The 24,457-nt window shown below is 44.4% G+C and overlaps 1 protein-coding gene across 1 annotated transcript in view; it reads left to right on the top strand.

The window, feature by feature from the left end:
• bard1 (BRCA1 associated RING domain 1) overlaps nucleotides 1-24,457 on the top strand; it is a 296,594-nt gene that overhangs the window by 199,395 nt on the left and 72,742 nt on the right. Inside the window, exons 7-8 of the mRNA XM_038787068.1 lie at nucleotides 4,691-4,799; nucleotides 5,882-6,014. Of these exons, the coding sequence (XP_038642996.1) occupies nucleotides 4,691-4,799; nucleotides 5,882-6,014 (242 nt within the window). The remainder of the gene's footprint in view (nucleotides 1-4,690; nucleotides 4,800-5,881; nucleotides 6,015-24,457) is intronic.

The raw sequence follows: 24,457 nt of genomic DNA, 5'->3' as shown, positions 1-24,457 counted from the left end.
AGAGTCAACATGGTTTGTGAAAGGAAAATCATGTTGAACCAATTTATTGGAATTGTTTGAAAAAAACAGCGGGCTGTAGATAAAGGTGAACCAGTGAATGTATTGTACTTAGATTCAGGTTCAATTTCTGGCTTGAGTCACTGTCTGTGCGGGGTCTGCCAGTTTTTCTTTGTGGGTTTTCTCTGGGTGCTCTGGTTTCCTCCCACAAGTTCCGAAAGACATGCTTGTTGGGTAAATTGGACGTTCTGAATCCTTCCTCTGTGCACCCAAATAGGCACCGGAGTGGTGATTCACGCAGCTTTAGCTGCGGACATGGGCCCCCGCACTTCGGTTTCGAGTCCGCGTATGCACACGGCAACGGCCTCCAGCGACCGCGTGAGCACCATGGTGGGCTCGGACCACGGAGGCAGCTGCAAGATGTAGGCCCCCCCCGAACGGCCGCACGCCCTTGCATTCAACCCGCCCGATCTGTACCGCGGGCCCCCTCCCCCGTGCCCCATTTTTAAAATTTCCCCTCCCCTACCAGGGCATCCGCGGACTGAGTCCGCTGTCGCCACGCAAGAGTCCCGACCGGCCATAGCATGTTAGGTCCATGCTGTTGGGAACGCAGCTGGTCGGGAGCAGAGGATTGCTGGGTGGGCCTCTGGCAATGGCCCCCCAGCCGCGTGGAGTAATTCACAAAGACGCCGATTCTCGGGTCCTGCAGAATCGCTGGACCGACACAGGGCCCGGTTTCAGCTCAAAAGTGGATTTGCCACCCCCGCACCAAATGCGATTTCGCCGCGGGGCTGTGGTGAATCCAGCCCAAGTGAGTGGGCTAAGATCTGGCAAATTAAATATATTGTGGGAAAATGCGGAATTATCCATTTTGGCAGGAAGAATAAAAAAGAAGCATATTACCTAAATGGGGAGAGATTGCAAAGTTCGGAGATGCAAAAGGATCTGGATGTGTCCTTGTGCATGAATTGCAAACAGTTAGCAGGTGATTAAATAATTAGAAAGCTGATAGAATGTTATTGTTTATTGCGAAGGGAATTGAATACAGAAGTAGGGAGATTATGCTTTAGTTAAACAGAGCATTGGTAATAATCCTTTTTGTCACAACTAGGCTGACATTAAGACTGCAATGGAGTTACTGTGAAAAGCCCCTAGTCACCACATTCCAGTGCCTGTCCGGGTACACAGTGAGAGAATTCAGAATATCCAAATTGCCTAACAGCACGTCTTTCGGGACTTGTGGGAGGAAACCGGAGACCCGGAGGACACCCACGCAGACACAGGGAAAATGTTCAGACTCCTCCACTGTGCTACTGTGCTGTCCCTAAGGTGCAGGACCAGCTGTTTATCTCTTTCTGCTCTTTTATTCTCAGACCGTTGCAGACTAACTTACCTGTAAGATTCAGGGAAAATTTATGAAAAATCCTGTAACCCAAATACGAGTCTTACACTGCCCTGTTCTCCCCTCAAAGACCAGAAATTGCATGGACCTTGTATGCATGTAGAAATGCTGATTAACTATCTTTTAAAATTCCTAACTCTGTTCTATCTTAAATTAAATAGACAGTTTTCTTCCTTACACCTCCCTATGAGACTTGGAGACAAACTGTCTACCACGGGCATCACAGATTCCTTTTCCATTGTCCACAGATGTGAATACTTTATGTCTTCTTCCCAATAATATGACTTGGGGCCATCTTTAACCTTTAATAACCAAGGCATCCAAGGTCCTTGTTGGGCAGTACTCAAATCAGATCATATAACCTCCTTCATGCCTCCATTTTACTCTAAATTAAGGAGAGAGTGCAAAAATAATGCTCAATCCTTCATATTTTTAACAGTTTAATCGCACAAAGGCGCATATTGCTAAAGGTCTAATAATGGTTAAATATTTCTTACTAAACAAGCAATTGTTTGATTGCCTATGATTGAGCTGCCAAACCATACAGGCCAGAACAAATCAGGTCCTACTCCCAGTTGATGTTGAGTTTGCTAACATCAGATGCCTGTCGAGGAGCTGTAATTGATATCCGGGCCAGTGGACTTGAACGAGGAACTTGACTGGTGAAATCCTTTTCCTTTTTTAAATAAATTTAGAGTATCCAATTTTTTTTTTGCAATTAAGGGACAATTTAGTGTGGCCAATTGACCTACCCTGCACATTCTTTTGGATTGTGGAGGTGAGATCCACACAGACACAAGGAGAATGTGCAAACTCCACACAAGCAATGGCCTGAGAGCGGGATCAAACCTGGGTCCTTTGCGCCGTGAGATAGCAGTGATTGCCACCGTGCTGCCCCAAAATCCTTTTCCTGATCACGTCTCTGATTCCTATTAGATAAAAAGAGATTCTGCCACCTGATAGACTTGGCTGTGTGATCCATCATTTCATAGACTTCCCAACACTCAGCCTCTCGGCTTTATAACTAGAATGCCACTTAACGGATAACCTAATGATGACTGATGCCTGTGGTTTACATGTGACTCGCTTTCACCAACTGCTGAATTGCTTTTGGAAAAATTGGCACTCATACAAAACTGTTGTATTTATAGGCCGATGGACAATGTTGTATAGGTACTTTCATTATAAGTAATTTTTCTGTCATCTACTGGGTTCCTTTCAAAATGAACTATAAGAAACAAACTGCCTGTTCTCCAAGTGTCCAACGTTAATAAATTTAAGATGTGCATTTAAGGTACTTAACAAAAATTAAACCAAGTTCCATTATAAGTTCTACTGAATTTCTTATGTTCGAAGAAAGGTAAGATTTCAGTCAAGTTATCGAGTTGGTAAACTGCTATTTTTACAAAAACGTAGAATGATTTCAGATGTCTTACAAATCCTGTGATATTCTTCCGTTATCAGGTTGACAATCTCATTCCAGAGTACACTTAACAGAAGAAGTGTGGGACCAACTCAGGAGATTTTCTTGTGGTTTGCACTGAATGCAGTCAAGTGTGAAACCATATTTAACACCACCCCCCCCCCCCCCCCCCCCCCCCCATTGCATCTGGAAAGTTTCCATACATGCACTTAACCTCTTTAGTCACTGGGAAGAGTGTGATGTACAACAGTTCAACAAATTTATGCCAATAGTGCATACTATCTAAGAGCATGTGTGAGGCCAGTGTCTCAGTTAGATTTTACAAAGATTTGACCATTTGGCTTAACTGGCCCATTTTGTGCGGCTATGCTCCACACGAGCCTCGACCTACCCCTTTCCATCCAACCTTATTAGTGTTCCTCTTAAAAGCATCCATGTTGTTTGCTTCGACTGTGCAGCACATTTCACATTCTAACCACTGAGTAGCACGTTACACATTCTAACCACTGAATAAAGTTTCTCCTAAATTCTTTATTGGGCTTATTCGTGACTTTGTTATTTATGACTCCTTTTTGTGTTCACCCAGTGAATGGAGGCACCTTCTCTTATGTCAACTTCATTCATCAAATATGTAGCGGTGCATTTTATATAACAGTTCAGTGAACCTCAATAGAAACCACTGCAGGTCTTTCCAGACCCCTGTGAAAAGGCACATTCCAGAAGGAGTTGCATGATGGTCTCTTCCCCATCGCAGCTACCTCAGGGCAACATGCAAAGGCGGAGAGATTCTGGGCCTGCAGGAAGGATCTGACTTTTCACAAACCTATTTTTGTGTCAAATTAATTGTACTTGCACTAGATTTTGATAATCTTGACTTTTTACCTTGCAATGACATTTTCTTGTTTGTGCTGGGCATACATTTTTCCAATGAGATTTTAATGCTTTTGTAAATTCCCATTTCGATCACTGTTTCACAATGAGAAGACTGAGAAATGTGGGACAATTTTTGTCATCTTAGTTATGGTTTTTTTTCAGTCAAGATTTGGCAGTCAGCTGTTGTTGTGTATGCAGTTAATCATAGTTTCTATCAACCAGTCAGAAACCAGTTTGGTCTTAAAACTTGTCTTGAGTAATGGAGTGACATTTGCAATTTTCTAATCCAACAATACAGTGCACAAATACAACACTATTGAAAATTGTGACGAACACATTTAGAATTTCCCAACTGTTTCTTTTAATACCCAAGAATCGAAACTTTTACGCCCTGCAGATTTATCTACCCTGAGCGCCATTATTTGCTCCATTAACTTTTTAAAATATGTTAAATCCTCCACCTTGTTCCCCTTGGCTTGTGTGTACATAGGGGTTTGAGTTTGCTGAATAACATCTCTTCTAGTGTAAGTATTTCTTGAGTATGCCTTGCAATATTCGAGCACAGAGGAAGAATCAGAAGAGGCAATCTTAAAATTGTTTAAGAAATATCTCAAATTCTTTTAAAGCACATTTTGCATGATAAATCTGAGGCACAGAAACAGGAGAAGGTCATTCAGTGAGATGTGGATTTGTGGATAATCATTCAGTTTTACTTGATGGAAATTTTTGTTTCCTCCAAATGTTAAATTGGTACTATACAAAATACTCAGCTGCCCAATTCTCCACTTTCGGTGCTTAATGTCTGAGATGGTGAAGGTGTCTTTTCAGTCTTCCCTCAGAATGTTTTTTGAAAGAATTGAGTATCCAGAATTATCAAATGTGGGTTTCCCAAAACTATGAACAATTAAACTGTGGCTGATCACATTTCATGTGTTTTAGGAATAAATCTGTCATACCAAGTTGCTGAAATGTTCATCTTTAAATTGTCTCTTCAGCAATATCTTTGGTTTGCGGCCTATTGACTATGCAAATTCTGAAGAAATGTTTGCAGCTCTACAACACTCCCCGAAAGTTGAAGATCCATTTGCTGAGCAGTGCTTTGCAGTATGTATTCTGAGATATGATACAATTATTTTTGCGTTGAAGTGTTTAATATTTTATGACCTATTCATTGTTGTTAATTGTCTTTAATGATCAAGACATCTTTTATTACTGCAATATTCTATGGAATAAACCTTTAAATGGATACTTAGATTACAATTTAAGCTTCTTTCAGCACTGATATTGTCTAATTTATTTTCACCAATTGAATGGTGTGTAGTTCCATGTACAATGCGAGACTTTTAGCACATTACCCAAGTGGCATTTTTGTATGAACACGGATAGTGACTGTTTAATCTGAATGGGTGCCACAGACGAACTCCATCTCCTGGGTTGACTCAAATCCACATACTTTTGCGTGGTGGGAGTCTGGAACTCTATCTGAAAGCACAGAGGCAGAAACTCTCATTGCAATTTAAAGAATATTTGGATATGCACTTGAAGAGCCATAAGCTACCAGCCAATGGCACAGGAACTGGAAAGAATAGCTCTTATTCGGCTGCCACAGATATAATGGGCTGCATGGCCTATTTTCTTGCTGTTATTTTCAGTGTTTCTATGTTTCTAATGGATACTCTGGCTGGTTTTGTTTTTTATTCTCCTCACCGGCCCCTAGCCTAGTTATTGCATGCTAACTGGGATCAGATAACACCATATAAACATGGGTCTGACCTGGATTCAAAACTATATCACATTGTGGGATTACTCAGTCAGCCATCTGGGGCAGCTTAATTTTCTAATCAATCAGTTTGTTTAAAACACAATTAGCCGTATTATTGACCCAGGGAGTAATAATTGTTGTAGCTGGACTGTAATCTTTGCAGTCCATCTTATGAGTAGTTGTATTTAGTACTCATTCGCTGATTCTTTGCTCTGAGAAGACTTATGTTAGTGCAAGCATGTGTTTTGTATTCTCAAGTTGGTATCTGGGAGGTATGGTGTATTCGTTATGAATGCATGGTTCTCAGTTCCATGGTGTATGAGCGTGTTTAATCATGAAGGATGGGTTCCCAATGGTTTGCATGTCTCAATATAGATGATATTTTATTTGAGGCTAACCCTTTCCTTGTCTTTCCAACGAGTAGGTAACTGCGAGCCAGCGAAGGGATGGACCTATAGTGTTGCTGGGAAGTGAGCTCCGACCAGCCAGCAAGAATGAACTTGACAAGTTGGTAAAGCTGCTGAAAGCTGGGAACTGCAGTGAATTTAATACCTCAGGTATGCTCCTTTGAATAGGCATTCTAAATGTTAACTCGTTGCTTAACTGGACAAGAACACACAAAGATGGAAATGAGAGTCATTTCTATTAATTTTCTTAAAAGATTTTGGAAATTTCAAAAAAAATGTTGGAAAGAATATAGATTAATACCCAAGTATTGGGGAAGTTCTGTCAAAATCCACCTGTGTACTCTCCCCCCCCCCCCCCCCCCCCCCCCCCCCCCCCCCCCCACCTCCACATACACACACACAGTTGATCTTGATGATACTAAACTATCTTTACCTTAATCAAGAGGTGATCTCTATTGCAGCCAGAAAAAAATACCTGCTCCTGCATGATGGAAAGAAGAGGGAGGTTCTTTCAATGTTTATATAATGAATTATAAATCTGCTGAATTTATGGAGATAGTAGTTGATACTACTTTTCAATTATAATGTTTGCTCAGGATAGATCAGGTAGATCAAGATAATGTACCTGTGGGACAGCAGAGAGAGGCATGATTAAACATAGCTGGAGCGATAAACCCATTGGAAAGCCTAGAGTGAGTTACAAATCCTTCCATGCCAGTGAGAATATCATTTATTACTATTTATTACCATTTAATAACAATTCAGTAACAAATAACGTTTATTTCCCTGATACAGAAAGAAAGGACAAAAGAACAAAAGTGAGGGGAAAACAACAAAGAATTTGCCAAATCCATAGAGGCATGTATAGTGTTTAGTGCCAAACGAGGGAATATCTTGCATGCCATACTGCAGGAAGTAGATGGATAGCAGTAGTTGGAAGACCCAGTGGGGGAGATATTTGGGGCCCCAAGAGGTCAGGTTGCAAATTAAGGCATGAGATTGGCTGAATATGTAGCTTGATCGAGTAAACTGATTGACCGATTGTTCGGTCATTCAGAATAGCAAAGGATTCTGCATTAGTGTAGCACTGTTGACGAACTAAAGCCGTTGTTTTGTTTGGACATTGAGGCTGCAAAGACAAATGACTTTGACAGAAAGGAAGTCAGCTGAAAGATTTTGAATGTGTTCGGTTTAAAAAAAAATTCAAAAAGCTCTTAAGAGTAGGAATCAAATCGGGGCGACGTTTTTCACTTATGAAAGAACAAATTCAGGTTCAAAGCACAACTATATTAGGAAAGAGGTAAGTTAAAAGCAACATAAAAATGAAAATAAGGAAACGATGGGCGTGCTAAATAATTACTTTTCATCAGCATTTGTAGTAGAGGAAGATGTAGCATGCTGGACATCCCAAGAAAACTAATATCGTATCTGGATCAGAGTGAAATAAAATGAAGTTAAATTAGTCAGGTAAAATGATAGGCAGACTTGGTCCTTGTTTCTTGCCTTTATTTCGATATTACAGTGCGATAAACAGGATACAGTCAAGACTAGGCACAAGCTTTACAGATGATGTTTTAGTCGAATCATCCTTCTATACGTTCAGATAACCTTATTTTTGTTAACTCCATAATTGGCTATAAGTTTGTGAATTGTCTTGTATGCGGCACCATCCTCTTCTGTTAGTGCTTCCCTCAGCGATCTCACTTGGCGCCTGAGGTAAATGCGTTTTCAAGCACCTAATTTAATAAATTGCTGAGGTGATCATGGCCTTTGTCTTCTAATTTAATAATCCACGCGTTATCATCTGTCCTATCTGCTCATTTTCAACTTAACTCCTTCCCCTTTCTCAAATTCTTACATTTTTGCTTATTTCTTGTTCTCTATCTCAATATATTATCCTTTCTTCAGTCAAGCTCACTTTACTGCTCTTGTTATTCCTTGCTCTTTTTCCATTCTTTGTACCTCTGATATTTTTCAATCCAATGCCGAGGACTATCAGCAATACCATTAACATTACTAGTCCCTTCAGAACAGCCATGTCCATGGTTATGATTCTTCACTCGTGGCATTCCCCTGCCATCCATGATCCGCTGCTGGTACAACACCGCCTTGGCCCTGTTGAACCCTGCCCGGCATTTTGCCAGCTTGGCTCCAGTGTCTTGATATATTCGGACCTTGTTTCCCTCCCATTCGCAGGTGCACTTCTCCCTGCCCAACGTAAAATCTTATCTTTCTCCACAAATTTGTGGAGTCTCACGATCACCGCCTGTGGCGACTCCCTAGCTCTGTCCACTTCAGGGGCCTTATCTAGCACCTTCTCTACCACCAGCCCTGTCAGCATCTTCAAAACTTACCTCGTGGCACTCAGACCTTCCACTCCTTCAGGCAGGCCCACTATTCGCAGGTTCGTTCTGCCTTCTCGAGGCATTCTCCTCCTCCTCCACCTTTGCCCTCAACGTTTTGCAAATGTCTGCTAAGACCCCCACCTCCAGTGCCATCACACGATCGCTGTTGTCTGAGCTCACTCCTTCGATCTCTCGAATGTTTGTCCTCTGCTCCTCGAAGCATTTCTCCACCTGCTCCATCAAACTCTTTAGGGGTGCACAGCTCCTTCGATGGCCTTCGGGCACTCTTCCCCCATTTCTTTCCTCTGCTGGCGGAATTCCTCCTTAATAAATGCCATCAACGTTCCATCTGGGGCTTTCCACTTTGTACCAGCCCTTTCCCCTCTGTCATCCTCACACCGACTGCTGCGCCATAGGTTTCCTCCAACTCTTTGGTCAGGCCTCTCACCGTCTTCTGCCAGGTTTGGTAGCCAGCGGACATACCACTCCTGGGGGAAACTACTCCTCCGGCCTCGAACTACACCTTTTCGGGTATCGGGTAAAAAGAGCTCTTTGTTATGCCTTTGAGCAGGAGCTGCCCTGTGTGCGACCACTGACACCATGGCTGCCACCGTAAGTCCGTATGAAGTGGTAGATTGCATAAATGGAGATCTTAAACACGCATATAATGAAAGCAGTGGTTTTGACCAGGGATTTTGACTTGCATGTAGATTGAGACAAGCAGACCAGTACATGTTAGAAAGGTCGTGAATAATATCATGAGTGCATCTGGGATAGTTTTCTGGGATATATCCTCAAGCCAACAAGGGGACATGCAATATTAGATTTAATAATAAGGCAGATTTAGTTAACAGCCTAACCGTGCATGAACATTTATCTAACCACAATCATAAAATGACCAAGTTCAATGTAGTGTTTAAAAGTGTGAAACAGCTACTAAGATTCTATAATAAAAGCAAAGCGTAGGAAATACTATGCGGGTCTGGCAATGACTATCAAGAGAAACAAAATTAATGTTTCATGTCGAATATGACTCCTTCAGAACTGAAGGAAGACACTAATGTGATGGGTTTTAAGCACAGTGGGCCAAACAGCTGGCTTGTAATGCAGAACAAGGCAGCAGCGCGGGTTCAATTCCCGTACCGGCCTCCCCGAACAGGCGCCAGAATGAGGCGACTAGGGGCTTTTCACAGTAACTTCATTGAAGCCTACTTGTGACAATAAGCAATTATTATTATTATTATTATTATTATGCCATTGAAATGGGGAAGGTGGAGGAGGAACAAAAGGGAAAGTGTGGGATAGGTTTGAGGGTGGAGAGATTGAATGATAAAACTGTCATGAAACAAGGACTAAGGAGGGGTAATGGTTGCTTTGCTTTTTTTTGTTATCCCTTTCCTACCACCAATGTTTCTCTGTCCTCAGCCTGCTCCCTGCTGCAGTGTTCCATTGGAGCTCAATGTAGCCTGAAGGAACAGCACCTCATCTTTCAGTTAGACACTTTACAGCCTTCTGCTCTCAACATAGAGTAAAACAATTTCTTGTTTTTTTTTGTTTGTTTTTCCGCATGTGCTGGTTTTAACCATTTTCTAAATATAAATTTAGAGTACCCAATTCATTTTTTCTAATTAAGCGGCAATTTAGCTTGGCCAATCCACCTAACCTGCACATCTTTGGGTGTGGGGGCGAAACCCACGCAGACACGGGGAGAATGTGCAAACTCCATACGGACAGTGACCCAGAGCGGGACCGAACCTGGGACCTCGGCGCCGTGAGGCTGCAGGGCTAACCCACTGCGCCACCGTGCTGCCCTTAACCTAATTTTTCATGTATTTGCCTTTGTATCTTTACTGCAGCCATTACCACGCCCTTTGCCTTTTTGTTCCATGAAATCTTTTGTCAGTCAATCTCTCCTGCCCTGCAACCTCAACTGAAGTGGAAGAGCTGGACTGGGGTAAAATGACCTAAGGTATCTGAAATGGAATGAATTTAAGATGGATGTTAAAACAATTTTAAACTCATTAGTTGACTCTGAGTTAGTGCAAGCCCACACCAGTGATTATTTGATTTGCAGTCTGCAGTCTTTTGCCTCAGTTATGTCAGTTTGAATGGTTAAAGATAATTGTTCCAGAAATAAAAGCTTGCCCAACATGTTGCAGCCCCTTACTATAATAAGCTATTGTATAGTACAAGAATATTGAGCAAGCTATTACAATAGGAGATACTCAGAAACAAAGCTGTAGTTTTAAGCTGTGCCCAATAGTGATGTGTCTTTTTTTCATTTTAGCCCCATCAGACCTAGTCCTGACTAAATGAGTGGCAAATGAGATGCATTGGCTCCAAAAAGAATTGAACAACAAAAAATTTAAGGATTAGGAGAATTACCTACAAGGTTGGATAATACTTATGACTTGCCTCTTAATATTCGTGGCAGACTGGAAAGGGCCTAATTGTTTTCTCTCCATGTAGCTCAGGATCAGGTCATAGAGGCAGGGTATGGGAAAAAATTGAAACACAAAAGGAAAGTCCATGCTCTCACTGTCCCTTGAATTTCATAAACTTCAGTGTTGCTAAAAAGTGTATTCTGTGTCACTTTATCAAACGTCTTTGAAAGAGCACTTATGCAACTTCTGTTGTCCGACTTTTGTTAATCCTCTTCATGATTTCATTGAAGAATTGGTCAGACATGAAGTATCTTGATGTCTGTAATTTATTAACCCATGCTCTTGTAAGTGCAACTTAATGTTATCTTAGATTATTGTCTTTAGAAGCTTGCACACCACTGACATTAGGCTGACTGGCATGCACTGTAATTAACTGGCTTATCTATCTTTTTTTTGGACAAGGATGTAATATCTGTAACCTTCCTGTTCACTGCCACTCTCCCCATATCTAAAGATATGGGATTAAAATATTGTGATCAAGAGCTTCATCTATCTCCACCCTTACTTTCCTCAACAATGCAGGTTGCATCCAATCTGGGATGGATGATTTTTCTACTGAGTGTTGCCAGCCTTTTCAGTGTCTCTTTATTTTTATCTTAAGCACCTCACTACACTCTTCACACTTCCTTATGCAGTGTGTGTAACTGGCAAATTAATTTCAATATGGATGAGTGTGAGGAGGTCCACTTTTGCAGAAATATAAGGATGCCATGTATTCCTTGGAAAATAAGAATCAAAATATGGTTGAAGAGTAAATGGATCTCGGGGTTAGAAATATACAAATCACAGGGTGGCATGTGGCGCAGTGGTTAGCACTGGGACTGCGGCGCTGAGGACCCGGGTTCGAATCCCAGCCCTGGGTCACTGTCCATGTGGAGTTTGCACATTCTCCCCATGTTTGTGTGGGTTTCACCCCCACAACCCAAAGATGTGCAAGTTGGTTGGATTGGCCACGTTAAATTGACCCTTAATTAAAAAAATAATAATTGGGTACTCTAAATTTATTTAAAAAAAGAAACATACAAATCACAAAGTAGCGAAACAGGTTGATAAAACCATTTTGGAAAACAAAGGTGTAGGATTCACTTCCACACTTAGTATTCAAATTAGATGAAGAGACGGCGAGTAATATATTTAGGTATTCAGATGATACCAAGCCAGGTGGAATGGAAACTGTGGGGAAGTCACAGAGACTGCAAAGAAATGTACACAGGTTAGGTGGGTGAGCAACAAGATGGCAGACGGAGTATAATAAGTGTGTCGTTTTGGGCTCCGCATTTATAAAAGGATATACTTGCATCACAGGAAGTACAGGAAGGTTCACTAAGTTGGTTCCTGGGATAAGGGGGTTGTTCTGTGATGTACTTTGGAGAAGGAAATCTGCCATCCTCACCTGGTCTGCCCTCCATATGACCCCAAACACACAGCAATGTGGATGACTCTTAAAATGCCCACTGAAATAGCCTGACAGGCTGCTCAGTTCAAAGGTAATTAAGGGATGGACAATAAAAGCTGGCCCAGACTGTGACCCCCACATTCCATCAATTAATTTTTAAAAATGAGAGGCTGAGTAAATTAGGCTTGTACTCTCTGGGGTTTAGGAGAATGAGAGGTGATCTCATTGAAACCTACAAAATTCTGAAGGTGCTTGATAGCAATCCTGGGAGATTGTTTCAGCTGGTTGGAGAGTCTGAAACACAGCCCACAGTCTCAGAATAAGGGGCTGATCATTTAGGACTGAGATGCAGAGGAATTTCTTCACTCAAAGGGTTGTGAATTTTTGGAATTTTCTATCCCAGAGGGGAGGGCTGCTCCATCGTTGAATGCATTTCAGGCTGGGTTAGACATTGTTGGGGATTCTGGGAATTTGGGGAGTGGGTGGGAAAATGAAGTTGAAGCCCAAGACCAATGATCGTATTAAATAGTGGAGCAGGTTCAATGGAACATGTGGTCTGCTCTTGCACCTATATCATATGTTCTTAAAAGCAGAAATTATATATTAAACATGGATAACATTTTGATTAGCCCACACTTGGGATACTGTGCACAGTTCTGCTCTCCATATTAGAAGAGAATATACTGTGCATTGGAAAAAGTGTAAAAAAGATTTACTGTGATGACAGCAGAATTGACAGGTTATACTTATCCAGAAAGATGGAACAGGCGGGGAATCTTTTATCTATAAAAGAGAAGACTGAGGGCTGACCCGATGAAGGTCTTTAAGATTATGAAAGGGCTTGACAGGGTAAATAGAGGAAAGATGTTACCATTTAATGTGGAGCCTAAAATTATGGCCGTAAGTACAGGATGGTTATCAATAAATATATTAGAGAATTCAGGAGAAGCATTTTTACCCGGAGGCTGCTTTCACAAGAAGTAGTTGAGGCAAATTGCAAAGATGTATCTCAGAGGAAGGTAGATAAGAAATAAATAGGTAGGGTTACGTGAAATGGGTGGGGGAGATTGTATGGGGCATCAAAAGGAGTGTGGACCAGCTGCATTGAATAGATTATTTCCATGCTTTAAACTTAGTGTAATGTAGGAATTATCCATTAACTTAATTGAAATAAATTTGTTTCCCCCATTGTTGACGTTTAGAATTTGTGCTTTAACATTTGATAAAATCCACCAAGAAATTTCTTTCCAGATGAAAATTTGATGTATGCTAAAGGTAAATATGAAATGTGAATAAACTACAGATCTGCTGCTACGTTCTGTTATAATAAAGTTCAGAAATTATGAATAAATCACAGCGTTAAATCACCATTCTGTTAAGCATGAAGAATTTTCATGTAGCGCGTGAAAAGCTCCATTTCAGTTCGACTTGCACCAGTGAAAGTACAGAATTGTCGGTCTTTTCCAACATGTCTAGTTCAAACAAAATCTCCAATATAAATGTGGCTGTGGATTTTCTTCATGTTAATAACACATTAGATTGAAAATGCTAAAACAATAACAATGTTATGCATCTTCCAATAGAATGAAATACGATACCCAACAAGCAGTAAGTTAACTTATTTAATGGACAGTTTTCTCTTTCGTGATTGAGAGTTATTGGACTGGGATTGTAATTGGTCTCAGGCTCGTAAGTCATCATGATTTCAATCAATGGTACGTCGCCCTGAATCTACCGATCAGGCTGCAATGCCATGAACTTGTATGGCAGACCAAATAATTGTAAAGGTCCTTTCCGTTTATTTCCTTTGTTCCCATTTCTTTTATTATTTTTGGTCTGTAGACCCATAATTGAAAGGTGTCTTTAAGCAGAAGAGTCAAGCTGAAGCAGAAGAGTGCTTGCCAGGCCATTGCGTTCCCAGGTCTTGTTTTGGGGGAGAGGTTAGTGTCATAATATCCACTCATGTATATAATGAGATGCAGACAGGCAGTGATTGACACACAGGATGACCAATGAACACAGAACAACCAATCACCAGACAAGACACCACCACTATAAAGCTCACAGGGCATTAAGACTCCCGCTCCTTTCGGGACCCAGACACAGACAGTCAGAGTGCACAAGTCAGTGGACATTATTGCCATGTGGTAGCTAGTAAGTCTGGTCGAATCAGTAAGAGGTCGTCAGTAGGATTAGTAGAGTGTCAACCCAGAGCTGAACATGTACAGCTGTTCATAGTTTAAATAAAACTGTGTTGGATCATCTCTGGTGTTAGACGTTTGTTTCTAGCTTCCCTGCATCCAGTTGCAGTCAATGTCAAACCAACCCGCCTAACATAATGGTACCAGAGAGCTATTAATCCTGCCGAACCTACCTCGAGTAAATCTGCAACGACCAGAAAGCGGCCATCCAGTGACATGGAAAACATCCAGCCTCCTCCGCATCTCCGGCAACCTCGCCGCCAATTGGAAGATCTTCAAGCAAAAGTTCCTCCTGTATATCGAGGCCTCTGACCTCGAGGCAGCATCAGATCGCGCTATTTCTCTCAACCGCGGGGGATCACGCCATCCATATCTACAACTGGCTTACGTTTGCCGATGGCGAAGACAAGACGAAGTTTAAAATGGTGCTGCCGAAATTCGACAACCACTGCGACATTGAAGTGAATGAGAGCTTTTCCCGGTCCCGACACATGCGCGCCACAGCTGGGTGGACGACGAGGCCGGCAACCCTAATGCGCAGGTGCGTACGTCGGCCGACCGCACTGCGCATGCACGTTGGCGCGCAGAACGGCAATGTCCAGCCAAGGGACGGCGATGCCTACAGTGTGGGAAGCCTGGCCATTACGCGGCCTGCTGCAGGTCCGCTCCACCGATTATCAGCCAGCAGTCCCAGATACGGCGCAGAAGTATCCGTTCGGTACAACAAGGCATGCAGGATACTGATCCCGACAGCCCAACGGACCCCGATGCTGATTGTCTCGAATCTCCATATCGGGTGGGCATCGTAACCACACGCGAGCTGGCCCCCACTGCACCAGCAACCCGCTTTTCAATCCTCAGTGTGGATCCCGACGGTGAGTGGTGTGCTATCCTCACAGTCATCCAGGCTTGCATCCGATTTAAACTGGACACCGGCACGTCTGCGAACCTCATATCACAGTCAGATCTCAACAGCATCCGTGACCGACCAAGCATTCTTCCACCAGCATGCCAACTCCTCGACTACAATGGCAATGCCATAGCTGCCAGTGGATCATGTCGGCTAGGGGTATCTCACAAGGAATTCAAGGCAAACTTACGATTCAAGATCGTTCGGCCTGACAGGGCATCGTTGCTCGGTGCTCGTGCCTGCAAGCCCCTAAATCTGGTCCAGCGAGTCCACACCATGTCCTCGACACCGGCGACTCCCTGGACCAATGTGAATCTTCAGGCTGAGATGGATGACATCCTCACGCAATACCACAACGTGTTTGATGGAATGGGCACGCTCCCATATCGCTACAAAATTCTGCTAAAGCCGAACGCCATCCCAGTGATCCATGCGCCACGCCGGATGCCGGCTCCTCTCAAGGATCGCCTAAAAAAGCAGCTGCAAGACCTCCAAGACCAGCGCACCATCTCAAGGATCACGGAACCAACAGACTGGGTTAGCTCCATGGTATGCGTCAAAAAACCCTCTGGTGAACTCCGCATTTTCATTGATCCCAACAACCTGAACCGCAATATCATGCGGGAGCAATACCCGTTCCCGAAGCGTGAAGAGCTGACCAGTGAGATGGCGCATGCCAGATTCTTCACCAAACTGGACGCCTCCCGGGGCTTCTGGCAAATACAGCTGGACGCGTCCAGTCGGAAGCTGTGCACGTTCAACACCCCGTTTGGCCGCTATTGCTGCAACCGCATGCCCTTCGGTATCATAGCTTCCAAAGTATTTCATCGCATCGTGGAGCAAATGATGGAGGGCATTGAGGGGATGCGAGTATATTTGGACGACGTGATCGTCTGGTCCACAACGCCTGATGATCACATTGCCCGCCTCCGACAAGTCTTTCAGGGTTCACGAAAATGGCCTCCAGCTCAACAGGGCAAAATGCTTATTTGGTCACTCCGCTATCAAGTTCCTGGGTGACCACATTTCACAACACTGGGTGCAACCTGAATCCGACAAGGTGTTGGCGAACAATGCCATGAAGACCCCGGAGGACAAGAAGGGGGTCCTCTGCTTCCTCGGGATGGTGAATGTTCTCGGGAAATTCATTCCCAATTTGGCAGCCCACACCATGGCCCTCCGGCATCTCGTAAAGAAGTCAACAGTGTTCCAGTGGCTGCCCGCACATGAAAAGGAGTGGCTCGAGCTACAGGCGAAGCTCACCACAGCTCCAGTACTGGCGTTCTTTGACCCAACCAAGGACACCAAGATATCTACGGACGCTAGCCAGGGCGGCATTGGGACGGTGCTCCTCCAGCGAGATGACTCCTTGTCCTGGGCTCCAGTGGCATATGCCTCCAGGGCCATGACGCCGAACGAGCAACGGTATGCCCAGATCAAGAAGGAGTGCTTGGGGCTCCTGACAGGAATAGTCAAGTTTCATGACTATGTATATGCCCTGCCGAAGTTCATGGTGGAAACAGACCATAGGCCTTTAGTCCACATAATCCAGATGGGATCTAAATGACATGACACCTCGGCTACAGCGAATTCTTCTTTGCCTCCGCTGATATGACTTCGAACTCGTCTACACGCCAGGTAAGGAGCTGATCATTGCAGATGCCCTATCTAGGTCCATCACCACGCTGTGCGAACAGGGCGACCTCATCTGCCACATAGAGGCACAGGTGCAGTTGTATGCCAGCAACGTACCAGCCACTGATGAACGTGTGGTCCAAATACATGAAGAAACTGCCAAGGATCCTCTACTGCAGCACGTGATGCAACACCTCTCCCATGGCTGGCAAAAGGGGCAGTGCCCCCAGTTCTTTAACGTAAAGGATGAGTTGACGGTCATTGAGGGAGTCCTTCTTAAACTGGACAGAATCGTCATTCCTCAAAGCATGCGAGCTATGGTGCTCGGGCAGATCCATGAGGGTCATCTTGGGGTCGCAAAATGTCGACGCAGAGCTCAGGAGGTGGTTTATTGGCCAGTTATCAACCAGGCCATTGCTAACACGATCCTCAACTGCCCGACCTGCCAGAAGTTTCAACCGGCTCAGCCCAGAGAAACACTGCAACAACACTAGCTTGTGACCTCTCCGTGGTCTAAAGTAGGGGTAGACCTCTTTCATGCCAATGGGCGTGATTACGTGCTCCTGGTCGACTACTTTTCCAGCTACCCGGAGGTGGTGAAATTGTCGGACCTCACGTCTAGGTCCATCACCAAAGCCTGCAAAGAGACGTTTGCCAGACATGGGATACCACTCACAGTAATGAGTGACAACGGTCCATGTTTTTACAGCCAGAAGTGGTCTGATTTTGCACGGTCCTACAACTTCAGACACATCACTTCCAGTCCCCATTACCCGCAATCAAACGGGAAGGCCGAAAAAGGGGTCCATATCGTCAAGTGGTTGTTGTGCAAAGCTGCAGACTCAGCATCCGATTTCAACTTGGAGCTGCTGGCCTACAGGGCGACCCCTCTGTCAACTGGTTTGTCTCCGGCGCAGATGCTCATGAACCGCAACTTGAGGATGACTGTTCCAGCCATTCATATTCCAGACCTTGACCACCTCACGGTGCTGCAAAAGGTGCATCGGTCCAGGGACCAGCAGAAGATCACCTATGATGCTCATGCCACGGATCTGCCTGCGCTGGCTGCCAGATGTTGTTTGCGTCCAGTTGCCTGAGGGAGGTTGGTCGGCCCCAGCTGTCGTTATCAGGAAGGCCGCCCCAAGGTATTTCATTGTCCAATTGGCTGATGGCTCCATTCTCCGGCGCAGCAGGAGGGTGCTGCGGAGAGTTCCCTGCCTACCACCTAACCGCATTGCTCCGCCGGCTATCGTGCCTCCTCCGGATGTTTCCTGCCATGAGGACACCGATCTGCCATCGATCCCGCCTGTCCATGACACCGCCGTAATGCCAGCAATCCCGCCTGTCCCAAGTGCCGGCGTCTCCTGCTCCACCTCTGCGGCGATCGACCAGAATTCGGTGCCCGCCTCAAAGACTGAATCGATAGACTTTACTTTTGTAAATTTTGTTCACTTTGCTCTGTATCTGCACGATAGACACCTTCCCATGTATATATGTTCGTTAACTCACCGTTTGTACATACTCTGGCGTGTATATACCTTCACGTTTCATAACTTATTTTTTTAAAAAGGGGGTGGAGATGTCATAATATCCACTCATGTATATAATGAGATGCAGACAGGCAGTGATTGACACACAGGATGACCAATGAACACACAACACAGGACAACCAATCACCAGACAAGACACCACCACTATAAAGCTCACAGGGCATTAAGACTCCCGCTCTTTTCGGGACCCAGACACTGAGACTGAGTGCACAAGTCAGCGAACATTATTGCTATGTAACTCTGGTCGAATCAGTACGAGGTCGTCAGTAGGATTAGTGGAGTGTCAACCCACAGCTGAACATGTACAGCCGTTCATAGTTTAAATAAAACTGTGTTGGATCATCTACGGTGTTAGACGTTTGTTTCTAGCTTCCCTGCATCCAGTTGCAGTCAACGTCAAACCAACCCACCTAACACATCAGTTCAGACTCCTCGGCACCGGAGGAAATCAGTTTGATTGGCTGGCTGGCAATCGAAGGGTTGACCAGGGACAGTGTTTTGCCTGACAACAGTCAGTGATTGGTCCCTGAGTGATGCTTCCTGAGAGGGACCTAGGCAGAAGTGTTTAGACCTTGGAAGGAGAAAGAACATTTTCTCTCTCTCTCTCACTCTCTCTCTCTCTCTCTCGCTTACTAAAGTGAGAGAACTGCTTTATTGTTCTAAAACCAGCGAGTACCTGGCACATCTTTGCAGTAAATTTGAAATGATCCTGAATCTACAGAGAAAGTAGGCAACCTTGCCAGAGAAAACCATCTCAAGCATAGATGGAAGTAGTACCCCAAAACGAAAACCTGAACTTCAGGAAGACATTAACTTGAAGCCACCCCAGTGCATCAAATAAACTTTATCCATCTATTTTACTAATATTTTGACTTCTCAACCATTCTTTCCTCACTGTTGTTATAAAGGAGGGGGATTAGCTAAAGGGTGTTAGATAGTCAGTTACATTTTCTGTCAGTTTAATTATAATACTGTACATAATGAAAGGTTACTTGTGTTAAAGTTACAAACTTGGTGACTGCAGTTTATTTGGCTCAGCCAAGGACCTCGGGGATTTAAAATCAAATCTAATTTCACCGTGTTGTGACTTCGGGTCGAGTGAGGCTAGAATTGACCGCGCACTACCCCAGGGTGTCATGACATAATTCGGGAACTCTGTCCTGGGATCTTTGGAACAGTCGACAGTGACTTTTTTGGATACAGTATATATTATATGGGTACCAGGTTTGTAACAAGATGACTCTGGAAACTCTTGAAGCGTTTTTTCAGGCGGAGGACTTGTCTTTGGTTTATTTACAAGGTCTTGGAAAAGACAAGTTAATTAAATTGGCAAGTGAATTAAAAGTAGAGGTTCAGGTTAAAGCTAGGAAGGCAGAGATATAAAATATATTAGTTGAGTGCTTGGGTCTGTTAGAAACACAGGAGAGCCCACGAGCAAGTAGTGTAGAAAGTGTAGCATCAGAAGCACTTTCTGGTGAGGAATCTGACCTGGAGATAATTTGATTGCAGTTCGAGCATGAGAGGGAATTTTTAAAAATGGAATTGGAGGAAAGCGCATTTGAAATAAGGAAGTTGGAATTAAAGGAAAAAGCAAGAGAGAGAGTTCCAGCTAAAAATGGTGGAAATTAAAGGAGAGCTGCCAAGAGCTAGAGTGGAGCCTAATCCTAGGATAGGACCCAGTTGGAATATGCCCAAGTTTATACAGGCCCTACCAAAGCGACATTATTCATGGCATTTAAAATAGAAACACAAATGGAATAGCTGAAGGAAAAGTGGACATTTCCCGCGTAAAATAAACTGGGAGGATGGGTGCAGAATGTTTTTTCTTTGCTGTCAGAAGGGGTGTCTAAGGATTACAATGAGGTAAAATGATCATGAATCTACAGAGAAAGTAGATAACCCATAGAATTCCTACAGTGCAGAAAGAAGCCATTTGACCCATCGAGTCTGCATCGACCCTCGGCGCACTCTACTGAGGCCCACTCCCATGCCCTACCTCCCTGCACATTCATCATGGCCAATCCACCTAATCTGCATATCTTTGGACACTAAGGGCAATTTAGCATGGCCAATCCACCTAACCTGTACATCTTTGGACTGTGGGAGGAAACTGGAGCACCCGGAGGAAACCCATACAGACTCTGGCAGAACGTGCAATCTCCACAAAGTCAGCCAAAATTAGGATCAAACTCAGGTCCCTGGCGCTGTGAGGCAGCAGTTAACCACTATGCCACCGTGCCACCCATCCTTGACAGAGGAAGCAATCTCAAACTTCGAAGGAAGAAGTACTAAATCGAAAACCTGAACTTCAGAAAGATATTGGGCGGATTCTCCGACCCCCACCAGAGAATGGCGGGGACCGGTGCAACTCAATGGGCCCCGGGGCCGCCTGAATTATCCGTGTCACGATGGGCCGAAGTCCCGTCCGTTTTTTGCCAGTCCCGCTGGCGTAGATTAGACTAGATCCCTTACCAGAGGCACCTGGTGGCATGGGCGGGGTCCTGGGGGGGGGGGGGGGGGGGGGGGGGGCACAGGGCGATCTGGCTCTGGAAAGTGCCCTCACGGTGGCCAAGCCCGCGATCGGAGCCCACCGATCCACGGGCGGGCCTGTGCCGTGGGGGCACTCTTTTCCTACGCGTCGGCCATGTCAGCCTCCGCGATGGCCAACGCGTCGGTGACACCCCTGCCCGCGCATGCGCGGGGATGACGTCAGCAGACACTAACTCCCGCGCATGCGCGGACTCTCACTAGCCGGCGGAGTCCCTTTGGCCCCGACTGCCGTGGTGCCAAAGGCCTTCCATGCCAGCCGGTGGAGCGCAAACCACTCCGGTGCCGGCCTAGCTCCTGAAGGTACGGAGTGTTCTGCACCTTTGGGGCGGACAGACGCCGGAGTGGTTCACGCCACTCCGTCGCTCCGGGACCCCCGCCCGCCGGGTACGGGAGAATCCCGCCCAGTAACTGGAAATCATCCCAGTGCATAAAATATCCTTTATCCTTTTAGTTTATGAATATTTTCTTTGCCTTTCAACCACCCTTTCCCCTCAGTGATGTTTATCTTTGTGTATGTCGAGAATCGGGGTTGCTAGAAGGGGGGTGGCTGTGTTGGGTAAGTGGCATTAGGTAGTCAGTTACATTTTCCGTCAGTTAAATTATAATACTGTACATAATTAAAGGTTACTTGTGTTAAAGTTAAACCTAGTGACTGCAGTTTATTAGACTCAGTCAAGGATCTTGGGCATTTAAAATAAAATCTACTTTCATCTTTGTTGGGGCAGCACAGTGGCGCAAAGGGTTAGCCCTGCTGCTTCACGGCGCCGAATTCCCAGGTTCGATCCCGGCTCTGAGTCACTGTCTGTGTGGAGTTTGCACATTCTCCCCGTGTTTGCGTGGGTTTCACCCCCACAACCCAAAGATATTAAGGGGCAGCAGGGTAGCATGGTGGTTAGCATAAATGCTTCACAGCTCCAGGGTCCCAGGTTCGGTTCCCGGCTGGGTCACTGTCTGTGTGGAGTCTGCACGTCCTCCCCCTGTGTGCGTGAGTTTCCTCCGGGTGCTCCGGTTTCCTCCCACAGTCCAAAGATGTGCGGGTTAGGTGGATTGGCCATGCTAAATTGCCCGTAGTGTCCTAATAAAAGTAAGGTTAGGGGGGGGGGGGGTTGTTGGGTTACGGGTATAGGGTGGATACGTGGGTTTGAGTAGGGTGATCATGGCTCGGCACAACATTAAGGGCCGAAGGGCCTGTTCTGTGCTGTACTGTTCTATGTTCTATATGCAGGGTAGATGGATTGGCCATGTTAAATTGCTCCCTAATTGGGAAAAAAAACCTTTGTTGTGACTTTGGGTCGAGTGGGGCTGAAATTAACCATGCACTAGCCCAGGGTGTCGTGACATAACACAGACATTTCTCGTGTAGTTCCTTCCACTCACTAATCTCCGCTAATGTAACATTATATTGCTGCAGTTAATTTCATAGCTAGTCAAAATCTTGAAGCCAAAAACCATCAGCACTGCTACTGACAGTTCTTGCGAGATAATAGTGCAAGGGCTAGGGAATACATGTAAGATTTTGGGCAAGAGATGCAGGTGGATGTGAAGAAAAACTTTGTTGAGCAGCAAGCGGTAATGATCTGGAATTCGTTGCCCACGTTTATTGGAAACGGAGACATTGAATGATGTCTGAAGGAAATTGAATGGCCACTTAAGAGAAGTAGACTAGCAGGACTACCATGATGAAGTGGAGGAATGGGACTGATTGGATTGCTCGACAGAGAGGTGGTACGGACTCCATGGGTCAAATGGCCTCCTTCTGCAAAATACTGTGACTCGTGTCATCTTAGCAATTTTTTAAAAATATAAATTTAAAGTACCCAATTCATTTTTGCCACTTAAGGGGCAATTTAGCGTGTCCAATCCACCTACCCCTCACATCTCTGTGTTGTGGGGGCGAAACCCATGCAAACACGGGGAAAATGTGCAAACTCCACACGGACAGTGACCCATAGCCGGGATCGAACCTGGAACCTCGGCACAGTGAGACTGCAGTGCTAACCACTGCACCATCGTGCTGCCCCATCTTTGCAATTGTAGACGTGGCTTAGTTGGTACCTTTCTTGTCACTGAGCGAGAAGGTTGTTTGTTCAAGTCCCACTCCAGAAACATGAACACATGGCCCAGCTGACACTCTTGAGGGAGTGCTATTCTGTGGGAGCTCTCATCTTTCACGTGAGAGGTTAAACAGGAGCCCCATTTGCGCTCTCCGGAAAACTTAAAAAATCACAGCAGTATTTGGAAGAATGGCAGGGAAGTTTCCCCTGATGTCCTGGTCAATATTTATCCCTCAAAAAAGAAAATCAAAATAATTATCTGTCCATTTATCACTTAGCTGTTTGTGGAACCTTGGGCACAAGGCTGTGTGCAAAATGTCTGCAGTATTTCCTACATTAGAACAGTGGCCACACTTCAAAAGTACTTTTAACTTCGGAATAATCTAGAGAAATGCAAGTCTTCATTGAATGTCATTTGGCATGCTAACAAGTTGGATCGAGGAAAAAAATCTAAGTTGGGGTGCGTGTGATATTTTGGGAGACGAGTTAAAATGTTAATGGAACACACATTTTTCACTAGTTGTGAACACTAACAAAATACCGAGCTCAAATTTTTAAGAAAGGAGAATCACCTTTGGAAACTTGAGAATCTAATTTATTGTAATTCAAACTTGTCCTGGCAACTTTTATTAGAACCAAAACTCCCTCCAGTGACTGATATGTAAACATATTGGATGCCAAATATTTGAAATAGGAACATTTTACATATAAGTTTACAACAAAGTCATGAAAGGATTTAGGGGCATACTGTTAAATATTTTATGGCTCCATCTTTTGATTTAATACTTTGAGTTATAGAAATCTTGAGGCTACGTCTGATATTCAGATTCCTGGAGTCTTGCTGCTGAAAGGTAACTCGATCCAGATGCTTCGCTAATCTGTAGATTCGAAAGAAACAATTCTTGAAATTAATTATCGTGGGCAGATATGCTACAACAGAACTAACAGCCTCTGGCTTCTCCTTCAAGGAGTGAAGTGTCGCACTAGGTGTAGCAAACATAGATTGTACACAGCAAAATGAAAGGTTCAGATTTTTCAGTTAACATGGTTTTATTTTTTGCCCCTAACCCCAGGACTGTGGCATGTGTTATGCCACATAACTTTAATTGAGAAAAAAATTTGAATTCCCATTCCCAGTGACGGACTCAAAGGATCACACAAGTTTTCATACATTAAGACTTTTACTGTCGCAAACAAAAATCACTATTGACTAAACAATACTTGGTAGGCAACTAATGGATTGACTACAGAAAAGGTACATTTTTCTTAACTTCCCAACATGACCTAAAACGCCACATCATGCTTGTACGTTGTACTGTACTCCACAGAATGATGGTCTTTACAGAGCTAGTCCAAAGTCACTCCAAGCTTCCAATAGGCACGCTTCTGCCTGTTGTGCTGATCGCTCCATCCAATATCCACCACAAATAATTTCCCTCGGTGTTCTGAGAATTTGCAAACGGACTTCCAGCTGAATGGCCTATACCAGTGAATCCTTCTGGTCCCAC

The sequence above is a fragment of the Scyliorhinus canicula genome, chromosome 2 (assembly GCF_902713615.1).
Source record: "Scyliorhinus canicula chromosome 2, sScyCan1.1, whole genome shotgun sequence".
Classification (NCBI taxonomy): Eukaryota; Metazoa; Chordata; class Chondrichthyes; order Carcharhiniformes; family Scyliorhinidae; genus Scyliorhinus; species Scyliorhinus canicula.
This window is presented reverse-complemented; position numbering and strand designations above follow the sequence as displayed.